The 17,958-nt window shown below is 65.3% G+C and overlaps 3 protein-coding genes across 3 annotated transcripts; 2 read left to right on the top strand and 1 right to left on the bottom strand.

Moving 5' to 3' along the window:
• Positions 1-952: 952 nt before the first annotated feature.
• MFRP (membrane frizzled-related protein) lies at positions 953-4,954 on the top strand. The gene is made up of 13 exons (XM_063417933.1): positions 953-1,080; positions 1,169-1,280; positions 1,460-1,588; positions 1,893-2,054; positions 2,132-2,375; positions 2,453-2,583; positions 2,705-2,830; positions 2,932-3,008; positions 3,146-3,294; positions 3,456-3,586; positions 3,969-4,103; positions 4,182-4,309; positions 4,389-4,954. The coding sequence occupies exons 1-13, from the start codon at positions 1,027-1,029 to the stop codon at positions 4,611-4,613; spliced, it is 1,803 nt and encodes a 600-aa protein (XP_063274003.1). The 5' UTR covers positions 953-1,026; the 3' UTR covers positions 4,614-4,954.
• Positions 4,955-6,224: 1,270 nt separating this feature from the next.
• C1QTNF5 (C1q and TNF related 5) lies at positions 6,225-8,878 on the top strand. Its single transcript, XM_063417970.1, has 3 exons — positions 6,225-6,452; positions 7,303-7,531; positions 8,059-8,878. Exons 1-3 carry the CDS (start codon positions 6,240-6,242, stop codon positions 8,574-8,576), a joined length of 960 nt encoding a protein of 319 aa, XP_063274040.1. The 5' UTR covers positions 6,225-6,239; the 3' UTR covers positions 8,577-8,878.
• A 3,938-nt stretch (positions 8,879-12,816) lies between these two features.
• RNF26 (ring finger protein 26) lies at positions 12,817-16,463 on the bottom strand. Its single transcript, XM_063417865.1, has one exon. The coding sequence runs from the start codon at positions 16,361-16,363 to the stop codon at positions 14,996-14,998; it is 1,368 nt and encodes a 455-aa protein (XP_063273935.1). The 5' UTR covers positions 16,364-16,463; the 3' UTR covers positions 12,817-14,995.
• Positions 16,464-17,958: the final 1,495 nt, after the last annotated feature.

Below are 17,958 nucleotides of genomic sequence, written 5' to 3'. Positions count from 1 at the left end.
GCACGGGCCGAGCGCTGGCAGCAGCGTCCTGCCCAGCCTGGGGCATCCTGCCCAGCCTGGGGCGTCCTGCCCAGCCTGGGGCATCCCGGCGGGGCTCGGGGGGCAGGATGGGGAAGGGGAGGCTGCCCGCGGCGGGAGCTGGGCTGGGGCAGCGACGCTGCTTGGCAGGTTGGCTTGTTTACTGTGTAAGCAAGGCGGGTGGGAAGTGTCTCATACAAGGGAGACTCGTGCAGGAATAAATCGGAGCTTGAACAGGGCGTTGGGGTGCGTGTGCTTTGTCTCCGAGTGGTCTGGCAGAGGGTGGGGAGCACCCAGGGGCGCTGGGAGATGTGGGTGCAGGTGGCAGCGCTTGAACGCAGGGGGAGCCTTTCCCGCCCCACGGAGCTGCCCGGTGCCCACAGTCTTCCCTCAAAACCCCTGAACAATGGCCCCTTTCTCCCCTGCTTAGGGACGGAGACGGGCATTAAGGGGCAGCGGGAATGCAGGTGGCAGGGCCCAGGCAGCCAGCGGGGGCAGGAGGGACACGCTCAGCCCGGGGGCTCCAGCACAGCCCCTTCCGCGCTGCCCTGAGCAGCCAGGAGCCTGCGGGCCGCTGGAACGCCGCGGTCCCGAGTGGGGACCCCTGCGGCAGGGTCCCTTGGGGTGGGCTCGCAGCGGGATGGGTGCGAGCACTCGTTCCCCTTTAAGACTCTGGTTCTCCGTGCCAGAGCCTGACCTCGGCATCCTCAGCTGAGCTGGATTAACGGGGCGAGGGGGAAGGGGCCTGCCGAGGGGACTGGGGCTGCTGCCTGCCGGGGCTCCCCGCACTCCCGGCTTGGCGGGCATGGCCCTCGGGTGGGCTCCGGAGCTGGGCTGCCACGCGTAGAGCTGGCACTGCCGCCACCCCCGGCCCGGAGCGCGGAGCAGGGGTCCCCACGCCGCCCCGGGGCCCATGGGGGCAGCTGGGGAGGAGCTGGCGGTGGGGCTGGGGGGCACGGGGCGCTGGGCAGGATTTTAGCCAGGCTGCGCCGGGAACCGCCCGCTGCCATGAAAGACTTCACCGAAATCACGCTTTGCCCCGAGGCTCTGGACGGCAGCAAGGTAGGGCTGGGGGTGTGGGCGCTGCTGATGGTCCCTGCGTGCCCACCCGCGGGTCCCCAGGGTGCCACCCGCGCTCTCTGTCCCGCAGACCGAGTTCTGCAACCCCGTTTTCGAGGGCGAGGAGCCCCGGGAGGCACCGAGAGTGGAGCACCCGGCAGACAAGGATGGGACCGGCCCCGCGCCGCGCCGGGACGGCCTCGGTACCAGCCTGGGGGTTTGTACACACCCCCTGTCCACGGGGCCGCGGGAGCGGGGTGCTGGGCTCTGGGGCTGCCTGGGGACACATTGGCACCGCGGGGACAAGCGGGCAGCGAGGGCTGAGCCAGCCTAGCAGGGAGGTGGGGTATGGCTCGGCTCTGCCCGCTGTCCTCGCCTCCAGGCCAGCAGCTCTGGGCGCAGGTGGGCTGGAGGTACCGCGCCGACTGCAAGTTCACCTGGCTCTGCGTGGCTCTGATGAGCATCATCCTGCTCTTCCTCATCGCCCTCCTGCTCGGCATCGTCATCCACCGTGAGTGCCGAGCTGGGAGGTGGCTGTGGCGGGGTGGGGGACCCAGAACCGGCTCAGAGCAGGAGAGCAGCACCCAAAGGACACCCCGGGGGTCTGCCTGCTGTGGGGAGAGGATGACCCCATGCGATGGGGATTTCCATGTGGGATCTGGCAGTATCTCTGTCCCTGAAAAAGCCGTGTGGGAGCTGCACACCTGCGGGTGAGGGGGGAGCCCAGGGCTGGGTGGGCTTCCAGAGCCCCTTCCCTGCACCGCAGCCCTCCCTCCCTGCCGAGGCTGAGCATCCCTGCTCTTCCCTGGGCACAGAGCTGACATCCCCACACCCCCCTGGCGCCACGGCCACAGCCCTGCCCGTCCGTGGCACTGCCACCGCCACCACAGCACCCATCCGAAGGGACCCCCCGGCCCCCAAAACCGCTGCCACCCCGACCGAGAGCTGGCTGCCCACGGCGCGCACCGCAGCACCGGGTAAGTCCCGGGTGGGGCGGTGTTGTGGGGTAGGGGTGCCCTGCTCCAGCTCATGCCCACGCTGTTTCCTCATTCAGCCTGCGGAGGGACCCTGCGGGGCCCCGAGGGCTCCTTCAGCTCCCCCAACTACCCCGGCCCCTACCCCCCCAACGCCCTCTGCATCTGGCACATCGAGGTGGGCGCCGGCCTCGCCATCCAGCTGAGGATGGAGACGTTCAGCGTGGAGGGCACGGCCTCCTGCCTCTTCGACCGCCTGGAGCTCTACGAAGAGCAGGGCACCGGCGGCACAGCCCCTGCCCCAGCTCGGGGGAGCCCGGCCAGGTAGGGCTCCTCACACCCGGGGGCAGTGCAGTGGGGCGGGAGCAGCGAGCGGTGCCAGCCCTTGCTGTGCTCCCCAGGTTTTGTGGCAACGTGGCCCCGCCGACCTTCAACACCGACTCCAACCGGCTGCGGGTCACCTTCGTGTCCGACAGCAGCGTGGGCGCCCGGGGCTTCAGCGCCCGCTACCGCGCTGTGGCCCCCGCCGAGAGTGAGTGCCCGGGGCACCGCCGGGGTCCCTCACTGCCGGCAGGCACTGGGGACAGCCAGCGGGGAGGGGAGGGTGCCCGGTGGAACCCCCCGCCAGCCTGGGTGTCTGTGGCTGCGTGCAGAGAGCTGCGCCTGGGACGAGCACTTGTGCGACCGGGGGCTCTGCCTGCAGCTGGGCTTCGTGTGCGACGGCTTCCACGACTGCACGGACAAGAGCGACGAGGCCAACTGCAGCCTGAAACACCAAGGTGGGCGGGACAGAGCCTCACCTGCAGCCCCTGGGCCCCACAGCGCCCGGGGATGGGAGAGGGGCAGGGGTAAATCTGAGCGTGTGCTTGTGTCCCTCCAGAATGCGGGGGGCAGCTGACCGCCTTGGAGGGACACTTGTCCACCCCGAACCACCCCCAGCCATACCCACACCAGCAGGTGAGAGAGGGGGTGCTGCGGGAGCACGGTGAGGGTGAGGGCGGGCAGGGAGGAAGGCAGCCCCCGCCCCGGGGAGAGCTGGGGGGTGCCCCTGCCCAGCTTCACGGGTGTCGCCGGCTGCCCCCCCTGCCCCGCAGTTGTGCCTCTGGCAGATTTCGGTGCCCCTGGGCCACGTCATCGACCTGCACTTCCACAACTTCAGCCTGGAGTCGCACGAGGACTGCAGCTTCGACTTCGTGGAGGTGCACGACAGCGCGGGCACGGGCACTGCCAGCCTCATGGGCAGGTACCCGGCACCCCCAGGCCTGCTGCGCCACCCCGGCGACACGGGGGCCGGGACTGGCCTGGGGAAACTGAGGCACGGGGCTGGCTGGTGGGGAGGAGCCACCACAAGGCGGCGTTTTGGGCAGCCCCCTGACCCCATTCCTCGTCCCATGACCTCGGCAGGTTCTGCGGCCACCAGGTGCCGCCCACCCTGACCTCCTCACGGCATGTCATGACCGTCCTCTTCGTGGCGGACGAGGGAGTTGCAGATGAGGGGTTCTTTGCCACCTACCAAGCCCGCAATGCCACGGAGAGTAGGTAGCCAAGAGGGGGCATGGGCTGCCCTGGGTGGGTAGTGCCACCTCTATCCTTGGGGGGCTTCAAGGCCAGGCTGGATAAAAACCTGGGAAAAACAGCTCTTGTTCCACAGCTGGCCCTGCTTAGAGCATGAGCCCCCCAGGACCCCTTCTCACCTGATTTACCCTGTAACCTCATAGCCGTGGGGATGTGACCTGGAAGGGCTCACCTGCACAGAGGCATGATCCATGACCTGAGGACTTTCTGGGGAAACCCAGGCAATTTGGGACCTCCCTAAGCTGCATCTGCCAGATCCCCTGGCCAGTGACCAAGAAGAGCAGACAGGGGTGGCCGGCATGGGAACACACTGGCTCCATGCCCTGCCCTCTCCCCTTCCAGAGACCTGCAGCCCCGCCGAGTTTTCCTGCGGGAACGGCGAGTGCCGGGCGCTGGAGTCTGTGTGTGACGGCTGGCACGACTGCCCCGATGGCACTGACGAGCTGAACTGCACCGGGGTGTCCTACCCGGCCTTCGGTGAGTGCCACCCCTGGGTGCCCCCCCAGCACCCAGCCCCACCGAGCCCTCCGGCACAATCCCCTCTCCCTGTGGCAGGGTCTGTGTGCGAGCCCGTGGAAGTGGAGATGTGCCTGGGGCTGGGCTACAACGCCACCTCCTTCCCCAACATCTGGCTGGCCATCCCGGACCAGGAGGGAGCCGCCGAGGTGCTGCAGGACTACCAGGTGAGCTGCCCGGGGGCTGCCCGCGGGGCTGCCCTCACCCAGCCCGCCGGGCTGACGCCGCTGTCGCGCTGTCCCGCAGACGCTGATGGAGCTGGCGTGTTACCAGCACCTCCGCCTGCTCATCTGCAGCCTCTTCGTGCCCAAGTGCACCCCGGACGGGGGCGTGCTGCAGCCCTGCCGCGCCGTGTGCCTGGCGGCAGAGCTGCGCTGCCAGCAGTCCCTCGGCCTCCTCGGCATCCTCTGGCCCATCAACTGCAACATCCTGCCCGACTCCAGCGACCCCGTAGAGTGCTTCCAGCCCTGAGCCGGCAAGAGGAGAGGAGCCGGGGCTGAAGCCACCCTCCCCACCCCAAATGTCCCTCCTGTGCTGTTCCTGCTGTAAATACCCAGCTGCTGGCGTGGCCCTCGCCTGCCCTGGGGTCAGCCCCTCTGCCCAGTGCTCGGCTTGGTGCCTGGGTGCCATGGGCTTGCCCACAGCTCCATTTCCCTAGAGAGCAGGTGACATCCCACAGGGAAAGGCTGGAGGGGCACGAGGGAAAGGGCTAATGCTCCCCAAACGGCTGGGCAGAGGTGAGCCAGGCTGCAGGCACAAGAGCCCAGGGCTGCCCGTGCCCCACAGCCCCAAAGCCAGCAGAATAAACAGCGTGAGCAGCTGACAAAGCCAGTGGAGCAGGTGACTCATTTGGGGTCTGTGTGTGGGGGCTGCCAGATCCTCAGGGAAACTGAGGAATGGGTGGAGGGAGGGAAGCCAGGGATGGCGTGGGGGGCCTGAGCAGGGATGGAAGGGCACAGGGCACAGTGAGCAGCTGGCTGTGCCCTCACTAGGCTGGGGGCTTGCAGGGTGCCTGGGAGATGGGTGGGTCTTAGAGGGGGTCCAGTTGGTGGCCCCATGGTGCAGGGAAGGGATCCTGCCCCACCAAGAGCAGTGGCCCTGCTGGCTGAGCTGGCTGAAGGCCACTCTGGTAGCCACAGGCCTGGCAACACCCATGGCCACAAACCAGTGTCCAGCTGGCCAAAAACAACAGTCCCTTCACACCTTGGGAGAGAGGAGACAAGGCGGCTCCCTGCCACCACCCAGCCTGGCCGTGGGTATCCAGGACTGGGAGGAACATTTGGCAATGTCCCCTGTTCCACTGCAGGCTCTGGCATGGGGAGGACAGAGCCAGCAGTGCCATCGTGTTTCCCACTGCCCTGAGCGTGTGGGGAAATCCCCAGCCCGGCTGGGGCCACTGGGATCAGGACCCACTGGTGCCAGCACCGCTCTGCCCCTGCACCCAGCACGGCTCTGCCGCTCCCCCCAGCCCAGCGGGTTTGAGGCCACCCCTGCATGTCCCAGCTGCTGCTGGGCACGGGGACACCCCGCAGCCACAGGCCCGCCCTTTGGCCAGCGTGTGACCGTGTCCCTTGGATGCACCCGGCGCTGGAACGAGTTGAAGGCCGGCCGGGAGCGCCTCGAAAGCTCCTCCGCGTGCTCCACGGCGCCGGGGTCAGCGCTGCCTCCTGGCACGGGCACAGCGCGGCTCCGCCGGCGCTTCCACCTGCCCGGCACACTCAGCCCGACATGCTGGGACCATCCACACGGCTCCCACCGCTTCCCCTGGGTGCTCCCAGGGCTGGCACTGCTGGCACTGGTGTGTTCTGCCATCCCCTTTGCTCTGCTGCCACTCAGGGCACCCGCACACCCTGAGAGCTGCCTCTTCTTTCTGCCACTCCATCTCTCTATGCCTTGCTGGATTTCCTCCCCTCCTCAGCCTTTTTCTTGTTTCCTTTCCCTCTGCTGCCTGTTCTCCCTGTTTTTCCTGCCCTCCATCCTGCTGCCCGGGTGCCCGGCCCTGTCCAGCTGAGGTGGGTTCACAGCCTGTGCCTCCCGTCCTCGGCCGGGCTGTTTGCAGTGCCCTCCCTTCCCCCTGCTCACAGCACTTCCGACATCATGGGATTATTTTTCTTTTTCCCCTTGTCTTGTAGCTTTTGGCTCCCAAGGCCCTTGATTTCCTTTGGAGTTTGGGAGGAGAGACGTGGGGAGGAGGGGGGGTGGAGAGGCTGCCTCTCTCAGGGCCTTCGTCAGAGCCCAGGGGCCAGGAAGAGCCGCAGCCCCTGCACAGCAGCGAGCAGCGAGGTCCGGGACAGGAGCGGCGGGATCGCAGTGAGTGGGGATACCCAGCCGGGGGCAGCTGGGACTCCCTGGCTCCCTGCCTCCGGCGCCTGGGCGGAGGAGAGACACTTTTCTCCTCCTTTTCCTCTTTGTTGCCGTCGTTGACGGGGAAGAGAGCAGCTTCTCTGGGTGAAGGCCACCGGGAGGGGGCCAGCGCTGGCCCTGGGGCTCAGCCCTCGCTGCGCTGCCGTGGGAAGGGCCGGGGGCAGCCCGGGCAGGGGGGTGGTCCCGGGGGTGGTCCCGGCAGCGGGGTGGTCCGGCGCGGCCGGGGATGCTCCAGCCGTGCCCCGGGGAGCGGCCGGGGGTGGAGCGGAGCCGCGGCAGCCGGGATGCTGCCAAGGGCAGGGCCGCGACACGGCCCCGCGTTCTCCGGGCTGCCGCCCCAGCACGAACCCCCAGAGGAGATAACCCCGCCCCAGGCACGCTCAGAGCTCACCAGCTGACAGCCCTAAATCCCCCTGCCCGTTCCGCCAGAGCTGGGCACGACGGGGCAGTGCCCACCCCAAAGAGCCCCCAGCCACGCACACCAAGGCACTGCCACAGCCCCTGGCCCTATAGCCACAGCCCCTGGCCCTATAGCCACAGCCCCTGGCCCTATAGCCACACCCCACAGCCATCCTGAGCTGTGCTGGGGTGCAGGATTATGTGATGGCACACGGGCCGTGCGGATGCTGTGGCAGGTGCAGGCAGCACCGGGGCCTCTCTGAGGGGAGCAGCCCAAAAGGTAAAGGGAAAAGAAAGGGGGAAACGTCCCCTGCTGACTCCCCACACTCCCTGCCAAGCACTCCCAACCCTCTTCACTGTGGTCCCCAGAGCTGTGATCCTTCTCTGCCCCTTCCAGCCCCTCCAGGACAAGATGAAGCAGCTCTTCCTCCTCTTCCTCCTCGGGCTCATCACCAGGTCCTTGCAGATCGAAGACAACAAGATCCCTGGGCTGTGCTCAGGGCAGCCGGGCATCCCAGGCACCCCGGGCCTGCATGGGGGCCAGGGTTTGCCGGGCAGAGACGGACGAGATGGCCGGGACGGAGCCACAGGGATGCCGGGGGAGAAGGGCGAGATGGGCCCTCCTGGTAAGAAAGGAGAGATCCCAGCTGGGGAGGGGCTTTGCCGTTCCCTGCCCCTGGGGGGGACCCTCATGCCAGGGGGTGAGTCTGCACGCTGGCACAAAGTGCCAAAGGGAGAATGAATGCTGCAGAAGCGCCCCTCCCATGCCACCACCGCCCCTTTGGCCCTGCCTGCGGTGCCCCTGTGCTCCTGTAAGAGGCAGCAGCTCCCTGTCACCGGTAGAGCTGCTTTTGTCCCCATCCCCGATGCCGCCCCTCTTTTCCAGCCCTGCTTTAGGAGGGACCACCAGGAACTGCATCATCCCTGCCCTGGCTCCTGGGCCGGGCTTTCTCCCAGCCTGTGAGGGGTTTCTCCAACGATTTTGTTGATGTTGTGCTAAATTACACCCCCAGCCCTCCCCTCTTGTTCTGCTGCCCCACGCAGTGCCCTGCCTGTGGCAGGGAATCCCTGGTGGAACTGGGACTGGGCAGGAGGGGTGTAGGAGCTGTGCTGGTGAGTCAGAGGTGACCCTGTCCCCTCCTGCCTGCCCCAGGAGTGCCCGGTCCCCGCGGGGAGATGGGCAGCCCCGGCGTGGACGGGCTGCACGGTGAGAAGGGGGCTCAGGGCGAGTGCGCCGTGGCTCCCCGCTCCGCCTTCAGCGCCAAGCGCTCCGAGTCCCGCAGCCCTCCCCTGGCCGACCAGCCCATCCTCTTCGACGTGGTGCTCATCAACGAGCAGGGCCACTACGACCCGGCCACGGGCAAGTTCACCTGCGAGGTGCCGGGGCTCTACTACTTCGCCGTGCACGCCACCGTGTACCGCACCAGCCTGCAGTTCGACATCATGAAGAACGGCCACTCCATCGCCTCCTTCTTCCAGTACTACGGCAACTGGCCCAAGCCCACCTCGCTCTCGGGGGGCACCCTGGTCCGCCTGGAGCCTGAGGACGAGGTGTGGGTGCAGGTGGGGGTGGGGGACTACATCGGCTTCTACGCCAGCGTCAAGACGGACAGCACCTTCACCGGCTTCCTCGTCTACTCCTACTGGCAGAACTCCGCCGTGTTCGCCTGAGCCCGCCTCGGCTGCGGGTGGGGCCGGGCAGGTGCCCCTTCCCAGCCTCCGGCGTGGTGGGAGCCGGGGCAGCGAGACCCCTGCCCAGCCCAGGGCAGAGAAACCTTCCCTGTGCCATCGCGGGGAGGGTGGGGGGCACCCCTGGAGCAGCGCGGTGTCAGAGCTCGCTGTCATTCCGGGCACCCACCGCGGTGCCAGGGCAGGGCAAGCCCGGCTGAGGGGCCAGGAGCCCGTCCCGAGGGTCCTGTCCCGTCCCGAGGGTCCTGTCCCGTCCCTCCCCTCAATAAAGGGCTGCTCAGCCACGCGTGTGCCGCCTGCCTGTGCGCCCCTGGCACCCCCGCGGGCGGAGGGGGCAGCGCAGCCCTGCCCGGGGGCTCCGGGCCGGGGCCGCCGTGCCGGGATGAGACCCGTGGGGCCAGCGGGAGCCGCTAGATGGTGGCATCGGCGTCGCTGAGCCGTGAGCGCGGCGCTGCGACAGCCCCGGCGCCGCCCCGAGGCTCGGGAGCGGGGAGCGCGGCGGGGGCACCCCCGGGGTCCCCCCGAGCACCGGGTCTCGCCGGGTGGGAGGGTCCCGATGCTGTCAGGGCCACCCCGGGGGAGCAGATAGCCCGGGGCGAGCAGAGCCACGGCTCCGGGGGTGGCCCCTCGGTCCCCGAGCGGGGCTTGCGGACCCCCCGCGCCCGCCCCCCGCCCCAGTGTGAGAGCGCTGACCCGCCGCTGGGAAAGGTCGCTATTTTTAGCAGGGGAATGAAGAGCTTCCTCATTCCTTGCCCAAAATAGGTCCCTGAGGGGAGCGGCCGGGGAGGGGGCTCTTGGCCAGCGGCCGGACCTCTTAATGGGCTTGGGATGCTGCCCTGCCCGGCTGTGGGGTGCCAGCTGGGACCGGCTCTTCTCCTGGCCGTGCCAGCAGGACCCTGCAGTGCCCCCCAGCCCAGGAACCCCGCAAACAGCCGGACAGCCACCCCTGCCCCGCCCCGGATCCCCCAGTGCCCCCCCTCTGTGCCGGCTGGACCCCCAGAACTGCAGCTGTGCCCATGGGGGTGAGCAAAGCCCGGTCCCTGCTCAGCTGGGAGCTGCAGCAGCCGTGGGGACACCCCTGTGCCACCCTCGAGGGGAACCCCACTCCGGGACACGTCACTGCTGGGCCACCCCCAAGCCGTGGGGTCCTGTGGAGGTGCTGGGAGCAGGGGTGACCCCCTGTGCCCCTTGGGGGGACAGAGGGGCTCTGCTGGAGCAGCCCCGCAGGCCCCGCAGGCAGCCCCGGGTCGGGTTGCAGCGGAAGCCTCTGTTTGGGTTGGAGATGGCTTTTTCTGTAAGCAGAGCCGCTCAGGGGGCAAACAGCGCCGCAGAGCAGATCGATGGCTATTCCGGGAGGAGGAAAGGGAATTTTCTGTACGAGGTGTGTGGGGGGCTGGGAGCATTCCCTGCTCCCTGTCACGATGTGGGGGAGCACGGTCAGCACAGGCAGCCACAGGGCTTGGCACAGCAGTTTGTGGGCTCTGCTTCCTTTGGGCTGCTCTTGGTTGTGTGGACACTTTGGGATCAGGGGGTGTGAGAACGTGAGGGTGTCTGCTGCTGCCTAGGGATGAGGAAGAGGGCAAGGAAAGGCAAAGGGAGAGTTTGACAAGTTCCCAGTAAGCTCCAGCTGCTTTTGCTGGGCTCTGCCAGCTTCCCCCTGAGTTAGGAGAGCTTGGAGACCCCGTTCCAGCTGAGGTTAGGGAGGGGCCAGCATCCCTCAGCCAGGGCAAGCGAGAAGCCTATATAAGAGCCAAGCTGGGCCCACAGGTACTGCAGTACAGCTGACAGAGAAGGCAGCTGGGCTGTTCTGTTGTTTCTTTTGAGGTTTTTGTGGTTGCTTTGTGGGTTTTTAGAAACAAACATAAATATCAGTGCCGTTTTTCAGAGCGGCACCGGTGTCCTTGGTACGCTCCAAGGTCACCTGAGGAGGTCAGCAAGGCACCAGAGATTAAAGAGATCAACTGGATCATCTCTGAGACCCTACAGCTGCACGGTGCTTGTGGGGTCAGAGCGTGGAAATGCCCCCAGTGCTGGAGGTGGCCTGGTGACTCCCAGCAGCAGCAGGACGGCTCCTGCTCCACCCAAAAGTTTGGTTATGGCCCAGGTTCAGAGGCCTCATCGCTGACGAGGTGCAGGGAGCACTCCCAGACATCTTCAGGACTGCTGACCTGGTAAGGAGACCTTCAGCCTGGGAATGGCAGGGGAGGGGACAATCCTTGCTCACGTGGGGGTGGGGTGGGCAAGAAAAGGACCATCAGCCTGGATTTTAGGAGAGCAGACACTGGCTCCTCCAGGCATGTCCTTGGGAGAATCTCATGCCCTGGAGAGGGTGAAGGACCAGTTCCTCCACACTCAGTCCATCCCGATGAGCAGGGATGGAGCTGTGCTGATCAAACCCTGGCACGGGCTGCTCAGAGGGGCAGCAGAGCCTCCCCCCACTGCGATATTGGACCCCCGCTGTCCCCAGAACCGTGCAAGCTGCTCTGGCCTGGGTGACCTCGATGTCCCCGCCCGCCCCAGCCCCTCCGAGTCCCTGGGGGGCTGCGAGGCACCGGCACCGCTGCTGTGTCCAGGGAGCTGATGAGGCACTAATGAGAGCCCAGGCTGGTGCAGGCAGCAGCCCAAAGGCCCCCCGTGGTTCTGCGGCCGATCCTCACCTGCTCCCTCCCTCCCTCCCGGCCGGGATCATTCCCGGCTCCTGCTGTGCCACAGCCGCGCTGTCCCCGGGCTGTGAGCAGCCCCTCGGCAGGGCGGGGGAGCTGCAGCTGGCCTGACAAAGGCATTTCCCAGCGCCCGGGGGCTCCTGCTTTCAGCCGGCTGCCGGAGCCCAGTGCTCCTGAACTGGGCTCATCACGCTCCTCCCTCCCTGGGGAAGGGTCTCGGCGCTTTGGTGAGCTGCGAGCAGCCTGCTTGGCTCGTGTGGGAGCTTTCCAAGCACGTTCTGGTGCAGGGAATACCCCGAGGACTCCAAATCCCCTGCCCTGGAGGGTCTGTGAGCGTGTCTGCTGCCCAGGCTGTGCAGCCCTGCACCAAAACCCAAAGTGCCAGGGCAGGCAGGGCTCACGGGCCGTGTCCATTAGCAGGGAGGTGGCTGCATTTCTGCATTTTCCTCCTGCAACTGCTGGCTGTTTGGGCAGAGACTGAGCCAAGAGTGTGCAGGATGGCTCCCGGGGGAGGGCTGTGTCCTGCACATCCTGTCCTCTCTGGGAAAGCTCGGCTGCAGTGGCCTGAGGTGGCCCAAACCCTTCCCATCCCCTCCTGGGGGTGCTGGGCTGGGAGCATCCTGCCTGTGGAGGGCACGGCAGACATCTCCCTGCTGATCCCACCCACCTGCCCCTCTGCAGCCTGCCCAGGTGCCCAGCCAGCCTCGGGTCACACCCTGGGAGCAAGAGAAGGGCCTCAGTTTGCCCATTTATCACCCATCTGCCAGCACTGCCCTCCTGCCTGTGCCTGAGCAATTATCTGCCTCTTTCTGGCCTCCCAGCAGTTCCCATCTCCCCTCTCTGGGTTTCCATCCTGATTAAAATGAGCCACTCTGCTGGCGTGGTCCTGCCAGGGCAGGGCAAGCCAGGACTCCTGGAGTCTCTGCCCATCAGGGTCCTGAGCCATTTTTCCAAACAATTTATGAGGGAAGCAGAGAGTGCTTAAAAGCACAAAGCAACCTGCCAGGGGCTCAGATGCGAGCCAGGGAAGAGCTCCTTGTGCAGCAAATGCATCTGCTCATGGTAATCCTGAGCCTGCCACAGCCTTTCTGCAAGGCAAGGCCCAGCCCTGTGCTGCCTCCAGCCCGGGGACAGCCTGGCACAGGACACTGAGGCACCAGGTAGGTGCAGGAACAGGAATGAACACGTCCCAGCGTGTTCCTGCCAGCCTGGAACACTCTGGGAAACCCCAGCCCCTCCTGCCTGTCCCCTGGGATGGTAAATCCACAACCATCTCCTCCTGCTGTGGGTTGGCAGGGCAGCAGTTGGGGGCTGTCACCTCTGAAGAGCCCACCCAGAGTGGGTTTGGGTGTAAATTCATCTCCTGGCTGCTGGATTTTCCCTGTGCTCCAGGGTATCCCAGGCACTGCTTTTCTGTGAGCAGACACCCCTGAGCCTGCAGGTGATGTTGATCCTTTGTGGGGAGTGATGGGCTTTCCCTGGAGTCCAGGGGTGGATAAAGGAGATAAAAACACACATTTTCCCCAAAAAACCTTCCCAAGAACGAGGGAGCGCCCAGCTTTTGGTAAAGGAGATTTTAATCTGCTCAATACCTAGTCCATAGTGCAAAGAGTTAAACTTAAGGCAAAGCCTTCTCTTATGAACAGCAAACAGGCCCTAAACAAACAAGCGTGACTCTAGAATAGTAATAATTATAATTAAAAAAAAGGGGTTAAGGGAACAAACTGCAGTTTTGGGGAGGCGTCCCTTCCCTCCTCCACCCTGTAACTCATGTGGGGAACCCCCTGATCCATGAGCTGGTCCCACGGGAATGCTGCTGCCTGTGGGCAGAGGCAGGGCCACAATCCCACTCCTGAGTGGCTGCAGGTGCCTGGGACAAGCCAGAGCCTGGCCTCACACTCTGGTGAGGGTTTGGCTGCTCCCAAGTGTTGGTGGCTGGAGAGAGCAAACATTAATGAGGGAAGTGTGCGGGGAGGCACAGGGATAAGAGGTTGAGTAATGGGGAGCTTTGCATCTCTTTGAAATGGAGTGGAAGCAGCTTTAGAGCTCTTCTAACACCCATTAGTGCTCCAGAGCCTGGCTTGGCCCAGGGAATCCTTCCAGGTCCCAGGAAATGTGGGAGCAACCAGCCCTGGTGGTGCCTTTCCGAGCAAAGCCACTCAACAAGAAGATAGTTCCCTGCTAGAGCTCAGCTTTACAGCTCAGAGGCATCTCCCAGCACAGCCTGGCCTCTCTGCTGCCTCTGTTTTGGCTTAAATTGCTAATCAAGAAGGAAAATAGAAGGAAAACCATGCCAGCTGCCCTCAGGCTCTTGGCTTGCAGTCCAGAGTCAAGACTCTCTCTGGTTTGGCTCCAGCCAAAATTGGCTGTGGCGTGTGGCTGACCTCAGGCAAGCAGCTGGAAAAGGAAAAGCTTTTTAGTGCAAGGCCCTCTTGCAGCCCAGCAGTTTCTTGGAATGGTGCTGGTTGCCCAAGCTGGGATGAGCCATCTCAGGCCTGCCCCAGCCAGGATGGGATGACCTCGTTGGACTTTAGGGGACACTTCTGAATGAGAATAGCTACATTGGTGACAGACAACAAGACAAAACAACAGTACAGCCCTGCCCTAACCCAAGGTATCCGTGGTCCTGGTACTGCTCCACGTGCACGACTGCAGATCCGCAGTTTTCCACGGATGTGCAGGAACTGCGCCTGGAGCTGGAATGTCTGTGAGCTCCCAGGAGCTCTGGGGTGCTCCCTCTCCTCCCAAAGAGTTCCCCCCTCTCGCCAGCCCTGCCTGGGAAGGAGCCAGCAAGCTCTGGAGTGACCCTCCCTGTTCCATGGCACTCTCAGCCTGCAAACGTGTGGTTTTTGGAGAGGATTCTCCAGCCTTGGCTCAAACCTGGGCTGCTGCTGCTGCCAGGGCTGGGAGCACTGGCTGGGGGGCCACTCCTCGAGCTCCCCAAGCAGCAGCAGCAGCCCTGCAGCAGGAGGGGCTCCCTCCAGCCTCCCCGGGCAGGTACCCTGACGTGTGCTCGCTAGTCTTGCATAGGTGATGCGTGGAAACAGCAGCAACGCTGAGCTCTGCAGGGAGCCCGAGTTCATCACAGCTCCACGCTGTCCTGGCAAGCGAGATCCCTCAAAAAGCAAAGCCACTGGGGTGATGGAGGACCCCAGAGAGCTGTTCTCCAGCTGAGAGCCAGGGTCAGCAAACACTAAAGAACTCAAGTGTGCTCCTTGTTCTCCCTGGCCTTTGCAAACAGGGCACTCTTCCCTTTTCCCACAGAGCTCCTCCACTTTGATGGTGGGAGGAGGAAACAGGCCTGGATGCAGCCTGCCAGGGCATTTTCTAGTGAGACCCTGGGGAAAAAAGTTCCCTTGCCTTGCACCAGCCCCTGTGATTGCCAGGAGAGCACAGCCTTTAACCTTCCCATCAGCTTTGGCTAGGAGAGACCAGAGCATTTTGCTGCGCTCCGCTTTGGATCTCAGGCTGCAGGCTCGAGGCAACAGGCCCTGAAACAGCAAAAGTTGTCAACAAAAAACCAGGCAACTCTTCCAGCCTGCTGCAGAGATCAGTATTGTGCTTGCTAGCAAGAGCTACAACCTAGTTAGGCAGCAAATGTGACCAGCAGACACCCCACAGCGTTCTGCCCTTCCAGCACCATCCACAGTTCTTTGGAAGCTGCTCAAGGCAGCCCTGGGAAGCGCAGACAGGGGTGCCCCTGCCCTCCTGGGAAAACAGCCCGAGCCCCCCGTGGGCTCACAGGTACACGTTGAGGGTCTGCAGGATCATCTGGCGGCACAGGGGGCAGTTGCGCTGGTAGATGTCCTGCTGCAGGAGCACCTCTGTGCACTCCTGGCACAGGCACAGGTGCCTGCAGGGCAGCAGCAGGACTGTCTTGGTCTGGTCCTGGCAGATGACGCATTTCTTACGCTCCTCTTGCTCTTTCAGCAGCGCCCAGGGGTCGTTGTCGGGGGTTCCCTCAGCGTTCCCGTTCAGCTGCTGCTTCCTCGGGGCTCTCCACCAGGATGTGCCCGCTTCCTCCCTGGCCGTGTGGTGACGCTGCCCTGCCCCGGCACGGCTCAGGGCCGGCCGTGGCTGCGGGCCCTGCTCTGCCTCCAGCTGCTCCTCCTGCTCGGCCGGCCGCTGGCCCGGGGCCACCCTGCCTCCGGCCGGGGCCCTGGGGGCAGCCACAGCACGGCGCTGCTCGCTGCCCTGGTTCACCATCCTGCCCCCCCGGCTCCAGTTGGTCACCTGCAGGCTCCAGTCGGTCACCTGCAGGATCCAGTCCACCAGCCTGCGCCAGGGCTGCGAGGTCATGGCCACGCCCAGGGTCAGCACGGCCACCTGGTAGAGGCGCCACGCGTCCCGCTGCAGGCGGCGCAGCGAGGGCAGCGTGTGCAGGTAGCCCAGCAGGTAGCCCGTCAGCGTCCACAGCAGCCCGGGGTTCAACACCAGGGCACCGACCACCACGATGAGCAGCAGCAAGCCCAGCCCGTAAACGTTGACGAAGAAGACGCTGATGAAGAGGTCGGTGGCGGAGCAGAGCAGCTCGAAGGCCATCTGGCAGGGCGACCACAGCAGGATGGACACGGCGATGGCACCGCTGGACACGTGCGCCAGGAAGGCGGCCACCAGCTCGGCCACCCTCACCACGGGCCCGGCCAGCGAGTCCCAGAGGGCGGCCAGCAGCGTGAAGAGGTTCTGCGCGCCGATGAGGCACACGTTCACCAGGCTGTTGACCAGGTACATCAGCAGGCTGGTGCCGATGGCCAGCGCCTCGCACAGCTGCCGGCCCAGCGCCTGCCCGCAGCCCAGCACGGCGCCCAGCCCGCGCTGCGCCAGCTCCCGGGCCCGCAGCGCCAGGTGCGACACCAGGTGCGACACCAGGTGCCCGGCGGCCCGCACGCCCTCCATGGCCCCGCAGCAGCCGCGCAGCAGCACCAGCGCATCCCAGCACGCCACCACCGCGGCGGCCGCGGCCGCGGGCAGGCTGGAGGCCGCGGCCAGCAGCCACAGCAGCGCGGACACCAGCGAGGACACCAGGAAGAAGTTGAGGTCGAGCACCAGCAGCAGCAGGTCGAACAGCAGGCGCAGCCCGCGGAGCAGCGCCAGCAGCACGTCCATGGTCCCCGCGGGGCCCGTACGGCAGCTCAGCCGCGGGAGCCCTCCGCCATGGGCGCAGACATGTTGGCAGCCGCCGCCGTGCGGCGCGCGGGCCAATCAGCGGAGGGGGCTCCGCCTGGGCTCGCCTCCCATTGGCCGGTTCGCAGGATGCGGCGGGGGCGTGGCGAGGGCGCGGCGGGGGCGGGGCTTCCAACGGAGGCAGGCGCTTGGCCACGCCCATTGCCGTCCGTTTAAAGGGCCAGTAGCGCCGGCTCGCCCGGACCGATCGGTTCACCGCGGGCGACACCGGGTTTGGCCGTTTTTAATTACGGAATGAAGACTGTCCAGGTAATTCTGTATCTCTTTGTGGCAGTGGATCTGCCTGACCGCTACAGTAAGAGGAAAAGAGGTGCAGGGACACCTTCCAATATCCCAGACTGATCCAAGCACACTCTAACCTGGCCTTGGATGCTTCCCGGGATGGAGCAGCCACAGCTTCCCTGAGCAACCTATGCCAGGGCCTGCCCACCCTCACAGGGAGGAATTTCTTCCCAATATCCCGTCTAAGCCTGTCCCCTGTTAGAGGGAAGCCGTTCCCCCTTGTCCCACCACTCCCAGAGGAGGGCACAGGGATGCTCAGGGGATGCAGCAGCTCCGCTCTGCAGACAGGCTGGGACAGCTGGGGGTGTCCAGCTTGGAGAAGACAAGGAGGAGGAGACCTTGGAGCCCCTTCCAGTCCCTAAAGGAGCTCCAGCGGAGCTGCAGAGGGCCTTGGGACAAGGGATGGAGTGATGGGATGGAGTTCAGAGGCAGAACAGGGCAGGCAGAGTGCACGGGATGGACAGGGGTTGATATCAGCCCCCTCACCCTGGTTCCACCCTGCACAGGGTCCGCGCATGAGATGAGTTTGTGCCAGCCTCAGCCCTGGCACAGGGACGGTGTGCACTTGCCAGCGGGATCCCCTGGGCCTGTCTGGGACATAGTCAGCCCAGGGTCACCCGGACAAGCAGTTTCCTGCAGGAGGTTTGAACATAAAGCCACGGCTGTGGCTCAGACCAAGGTTGCAGCCCTGGAGCAGGTCCTGCCCTCCCTGCTGGACCCCCGCCAGGGCGTGGGGCTGTCAAAGCCTCCGGCCTTTGCTCTGCCGTGCCCCAGGGGATGGTCCAGCCCTGCTGCCTTGATGGTGATGACAAGTTCAGGAAAATCCAGCTCTGAGCCCAAGGCTTTTTAAGGAAGGCGAGGGCGAGCGCAGTGGATGATGACCCATGGGAAAGCCATGTGCAGCCCAGGAGGCTCTGGCCGGTGTGGGGCCAAGGAGGGAAGCACCACACCCCGGGCAGCGAGGCAGGAGCCCCAGAGGGGTCTGGGGTCACCTGAGCAGGGCTCACACAGTGGCACATCCATGTCTGTCTGTCTGTCCGTGGCTGGGCTCTGTCCTGCTGTCTGGCCCCGCCAGCCCTGTCCCTGTGGCTCCGAGGCAGCGGGCGCCTGGATCCCCAGGGAGTGCCGGAGCCAGGATGCTTTCAGCATTTATGGTAATGTTTGGATTTCTCGTGCTTTCCCAAACAGGAGAAGGGAAAAGAGAGCTGAGCCAAGGGCTGGGTGTGCTCCACTCA

Source organism: Prinia subflava, chromosome 22, assembly GCF_021018805.1.
Source record: "Prinia subflava isolate CZ2003 ecotype Zambia chromosome 22, Cam_Psub_1.2, whole genome shotgun sequence".
Classification (NCBI taxonomy): domain Eukaryota; kingdom Metazoa; phylum Chordata; class Aves; order Passeriformes; family Cisticolidae; genus Prinia; species Prinia subflava.
The sequence above is the reverse complement of the archived record's forward strand: the minus strand, read 5'-3'. Positions and strand labels throughout refer to the sequence as shown.

Bases quoted from the DNA above. Each gene is read 5' to 3' on its own strand.
- MFRP (XM_063417933.1), top strand. From the start codon at position 1,027: ATGAAAGACTTCACCGAAATCACGCTTTGCCCCGAGGCTCTGGACGGC. The intron at 1,589-1,892 runs GTGAGTGCCGAG...CCCTGGGCACAG, and splicing joins GCTCGGCATCGTCATCCACC to AGCTGACATCCCCACACCCC. The intron at 4,310-4,388 runs GTGAGCTGCCCG...GCTGTCCCGCAG, and splicing joins AGGTGCTGCAGGACTACCAG to ACGCTGATGGAGCTGGCGTG.
- C1QTNF5 (XM_063417970.1), top strand. From the start codon at position 6,240: ATGGGATTATTTTTCTTTTTCCCCTTGTCTTGTAGCTTTTGGCTCCCA. The intron at 6,453-7,302 runs GTGAGTGGGGAT...TGCCCCTTCCAG, and splicing joins ACAGGAGCGGCGGGATCGCA to CCCCTCCAGGACAAGATGAA. The intron at 7,532-8,058 runs GTAAGAAAGGAG...TGCCTGCCCCAG, and splicing joins GGGCGAGATGGGCCCTCCTG to GAGTGCCCGGTCCCCGCGGG.
- RNF26 (XM_063417865.1), bottom strand. From the start codon at position 16,363: ATGGACGTGCTGCTGGCGCTGCTCCGCGGGCTGCGCCTGCTGTTCGAC.